Source organism: Tupaia chinensis, unplaced genomic scaffold, assembly GCF_000334495.1.
Source record: "Tupaia chinensis unplaced genomic scaffold, TupChi_1.0 Scaffold145208_1, whole genome shotgun sequence".
NCBI classification, from domain to species: domain Eukaryota; kingdom Metazoa; phylum Chordata; class Mammalia; order Scandentia; family Tupaiidae; genus Tupaia; species Tupaia belangeri.
In genome coordinates this window covers 2,175,455-2,180,090 of record NW_006205068.1, presented here as the reverse complement: position 1 = coordinate 2,180,090, position 4,636 = coordinate 2,175,455, and the positions used below count along the sequence as shown (strand labels likewise).

At 51.3% G+C, this 4,636-nt stretch overlaps 1 protein-coding gene and 1 long non-coding RNA gene across 7 annotated transcripts in view; one reads left to right on the top strand and one right to left on the bottom strand.

The window, feature by feature from the left end:
• Window positions 1-4,636, bottom strand: part of INTS1 (integrator complex subunit 1) — a 35,962-nt gene that overhangs the window by 20,281 nt on the left and 11,045 nt on the right. For 5 of the 6 annotated variants that reach the window (XM_027768043.1, XM_027768040.1, XM_027768042.1 and 2 more), the window contains 5 exons: window positions 2,657-2,748; window positions 2,390-2,450; window positions 877-1,074; window positions 379-508; window positions 47-82 (listed from right to left, as the gene is read on the bottom strand). In XM_027768043.1, the coding sequence (XP_027623844.1) occupies window positions 47-82; window positions 379-508; window positions 877-1,074; window positions 2,390-2,450; window positions 2,657-2,748 (517 nt within the window). Of the gene's footprint in view, window positions 1-19; window positions 83-378; window positions 509-876; window positions 1,075-2,389; window positions 2,451-2,656; window positions 2,749-4,636 lie in introns of all 6 variants that reach the window. The other variant, XM_006167880.3, reaches the window with a different exon arrangement.
• Window positions 4,476-4,636, top strand: part of LOC106733814 (uncharacterized) — a 628-nt gene continuing 467 nt past the window's right edge. Inside the window, exon 1 of the long non-coding RNA XR_001369693.1 lies at window positions 4,476-4,564. This is a non-coding gene — a long non-coding RNA (uncharacterized LOC106733814). The remainder of the gene's footprint in view (window positions 4,565-4,636) is intronic.

Below are 4,636 nucleotides of genomic sequence, written 5' to 3'. Positions count from 1 at the left end.
GGCCCGGCCCGGGCAGCACGTCCGGGGAGCCCTCGCTGGACTGCACCAGGTCCGCCAGCCAGGGCATGGACTGTGAGGAGGCCTGCGTACAGGGGCAGCCAACGTTCAGCACCTGCTCATAGCTGCCACTGCTCCATCCACGCCTACGACTCCCACCAAGTCCCAGACTCCACGTGTAGCCCCTTACAAGGAATCGTGGGCACACTGTGAACTAAAGATGGTGTGGCCTGCACAGTGAGGAGTCTGCATGATGTGTGTTAGCATCCAGGCATGCTCTACCCTCTCTAGCTCCAGTGTCAATGCCAGAACATTTCAGGCCGATCCCAGTTCTCCGTTTCACTCTCCAGAGCTGCCTATTCCTCCCGGAGCAGAACTCACCTGCCTCTGGATGATGTTGAGGAGGAAGTCAGGGTTGCGACTGCGACACAGGAGGTGTCCAAGGCGGAGGGACTGGTTGAGGCCTTTTACCTGATCTAGGATGTGAGGGGGAGGCCTCCGGGGGGGCCCTCTGAAGGTCACAGATGACATAAGTGTCAGAAAGCCACAGCATAATACCCCCGGACCAACAGCAAAGGGTAAGGTTGGGGGAAGCTGAGACCTCCCACCCCTGCCTCTAAAGGAACAACCCAACAGGCCCCAGGCCTATCACATCCTCGACCTCAGCTGTTCCTAAGGCCTGGCTCCGGATAGAACGATACCAGTGACATGAGGACTGGCTGTGGCGGGTATCTCAGGGTGCTCCTCTGGCCTTTGTCCCACGCATGCCAACCACTTGCCTGCCTAGACCAGAACTGGCACCTGAGCTATGTGTGGGATCATGAGCCTGCCAGGCCCACATTTCTGGGGCAGGGGTGGGGGCAGGGATGCAGTGCATACTGGGGGTCCAGGCTGGTGAGCTGAGACAGAAGGAGGCTGCTGCTCTCAGTGATAGTCTGCTTCGTGGATGCAGCAGCCAGATGTCCCTCAAATGCCAGGATTTCCTGCTTCTCTCGCTGGGAGATCTGCAACTCTCGATTAATCATCTCTGTCCGGGTTTCCTCATCCGTCAGGGTGCACGGGGGGTAGGAGTAGTTACTGGGGACCAAACAAGGAGGTACTTGTTACCCTGCCCCTTCTCAAAGGCTCCCTCCTACCAGATAACACTCAAGGTCAAAGAGGGTCAAAACTCATAATGACACTGCTGCCTGGTGCACGGCTGGAGCTGTCAGGAGCGTCAGGGGCTCCGCGGTGGGGCCATCAACAATGCTGTCAGAGTGGAGCCCTCTGCCAGAAGCCCAGCATTCTTCAAAGAACCCAGCCCAGCTATTTACTTTCCTTCCACACAACAGCCATCCACAGATCAAGCCCCTACAGTGTCATTGCAGAGCCTCTTTCCAGGACACTTATTCTGCCACGTCAAGCCATGCTATGCCACACTGGAATCTCCGTTTATTCTAACAGGCCCAATGCAGCCTCCACCTACACTGGTGGTTCCTCAGGGGCTGGGACTCACTGCTTTCAGAGGCATATGTGGCTTTCTGGGAGGCGCTAATAATAATAATGGTCCATCTTCCTAAACCCGATTTCTATGGTGTCTCTCATCTAAAGGGGGTCCCTAAGGCTCCACAAACTAGTTTGCTCCTTCAGCTGCTGGACAGCCCTCCCACAGTGAAGGAAGTAGTCATGTCCCTCAGTCTCAGCATACACATAGGCTGGGCCCCACAATATCATGGCCTCAGGCTCCGCTCCATCTACTGCCCTCAGTGTGGTGCTCTCGCTGGTTAAACTAGATACAGACTCCTGTAACAGGCAGCTGGCATTGCAGCATGACAAGCCCCCACCTGGGCTGGCCATCAGCTAGTGGTGAGCTGTAGCCACAGCCCCTCTGCCTTCCCTCCCAGGCCGTGCTAAGTGCGATCCCCACTTATAATGTGGGGTACTGAACCAGTTCTTCTGATGCTGAACCCAGACAGGGGTCACGTTTGGACCTGTTCAAATCCACCGGGCCCCTTGTCTCCACCCCATCTAACCTGCTTATGGCTCCTGATTCTTTGCTGAATCCCGCCTAGTAGCACAGCATGTCATCTATACTGTCCCCATTCCAGCCGATGGTTAAAAAAAAAAAACTGCCTAGGATGACCTGAGGGGTGCCCTGAAGACACCCCTACAGGCTCCCATGGTGCCACTTCAATCAACAGCCCCTCCCCCACCCCGAGAGGGGAGAGAAGACTAACATGCAGTAAACTGAAACCGAAACTTGGATCCAGGAGTGAAGAAAAGCAAGGATGCGATAGAGAAGATAAAAGAAGGATTCAGCGGTTAGGAGACGGGGCTCGCCTTGCTCTGTTTCCCTGTCCCTCTCGGTGTGGCCTCCGGCCCTGGGTGCTGAAGGGCCAGAAAGCTGACTTACTTGGTCATTACCATTTCCATGAGCATCTTCAGGGTGGGGTACTCCTCCCAGGCAGCCAGGCCTGTGAAGCAAAGAGAGGGGAAGGGCTGAGTTAGGACCACAGGCACTAGGGTGCCAGCTCCCCCTCCAGACAAGCGGCATCCCCTCTTCCAATTCTTCCTCTATTCTCAGCTGGGTTCTACCCCAAGTCCTGACAAGCAATCTGTCCTCGAGGAAGATCCAGCAACATGCTGCACAACGTGCACAAGCTGGCCAGAAAAGGCTCACCGATGTTCTCGGGGTTGAACGCGGCGACCACCAGCAGGAGGGGCCAGGCCTTCCAGTAGAGGGTCGAGATGGCCAGGTTCGGAGGCTGGTATCTGAAAGGCAGGGACGCGGCCTGCTTGGCCTCAGCTGCTCTGGGCCAGTGGCAACAGCACAGGTAGATGATCCAGTGACAGACTGACTTGGCGACTGCTTTAAAAACTACGATGTCAACATTGGTGCCTCAAAAACTCCCCTCCCAAGAATCTATCCTCCAGCACCACTTGTCTAAGCCTGCAAATGTAGCCATGACACCACACAGAGCCCAGCACGGGCTCACTGACCAGGGCCAAACTGTAGCCTTCTTTGCAGCTGACCTCCTGGGCAATTACTTTCCTTTTTAAGCTTCAATTCCCCACCTATAAAATGGGGGTTGAGGTAGATAAAGTAATGCTCAATAAATGTTACTTATCATTCTTATTCTTCCCCCCCAAGTTTATTTATTTCATGAAAGAGAGACGAAGGCAGAGAAAGTCCCTGCAGCAGGGTCTTGATGCTACAGTCCACCACTAGCCTCAGCCAGCCCCAGGTCGTGGGCACCAAAGCACAGGCACAGCAACAAAAAGATAGTCTAGACTTCATCAAGGCTAAAATATTTTGTGCAGCACACACAGATAAATGGTGTGTGGTTTTTACCAGGTGCCAAACAATGTAATGAGGGAAAGAATGAACACATTTTCAACAAGTGGTGCTGAGACAACTGGACATCCACACGGGAAAAGAATGAATTTGAACCCTGTCTCACACCACATATAAAAATTAACTCAAGGGACCAGCAGTTAGCGTAATGGCTATGTCGCTGGACTCCCACGTCGTCGACCGTGGTTCGAGTCCTGGACCCGGTGGCTTAAACTCACGCCGGGCGCGTGTGCATACGTGCCCAAGATCCCAAGAGGAGGATGGAGGAGAAGGGATTGCGGCGTGGCCATCCCCCCTGGGGAGTGATTTCTCGCTTTCTGTCTCTCTGTCTCTGTCTGCCTGGCGAGCGTACGCACCCTCTAGCAAAAACCTCTAAAAAAATAAATAAATGAACTCAAAATGGGTCACAGACCTCAAGGTAAGAGCTAAAACTATAATACTCTTAGAAGGAAACAGGGTTATATCTTGGTGACCCTAAGCTAGACAATGGTTTCTTGGACGACACAAAAGTACAGACACCAACTAAAAACAAATCAGACTTAATCAAAATGAAAAACTTTTGTATGTTAAAGGACATTATTAAAATGAAAAGACAATCTACAGAATGGGAGAAAACCCTTCAAAGCACAGATCTGATACGGGTCTAGGATCTAGAACATATAAAGAACACTTGTAATTCAACAACAAAACTTCAATTAACCCAATTAAAAAGTCGTCAAACGATCTGAATAAACATTTCTCCAAAGAAGAGCAAATGGTCATTAAGCACACGAAAAGATGTTTAACACATCAGTGATTAGAAAAACGTAAATCAAAGCCACAATGAAGTAACTCCTCAGACCCACCAGAAACGTTAAAGTAAGAAACATAGGTGGTAAGATGTGCGGATTGGAAGCTTTGTACAATGCTGCTGGGAATGTAAAATGGTACAGTCACTGTGGAAGGGTGGCAGTTTTTCAAAAAATTGTGAGGAAGTGCGGAAGAACAAAGAGTCCAAAGATCCTGCCGACGAGACTGAGGCCGACTAACTCGCTCTGAGAACTGACTTCTCCCCATCCCTTCCTAAATATCCAAAGACCGTACTGGCCAGTGTCCTTTTTTTTGGCCCCCTCCTGACACATACCCTAGAAGCTGATGTAGGACTGTATAGGTAGATTCTGACTGTAAGATGTTGTTTTAGGGGCTCAAGGGGAGAAACTGAAAGTGTTTGACTCTTTTTCTAAAGTGTTGAAGGTCTTTCTGGTTCTGTTTTCTTTTTTTTTTTTTTTGGGAGGGTTTTTTTTGCTTTATGGCGGTGGCGTTCGC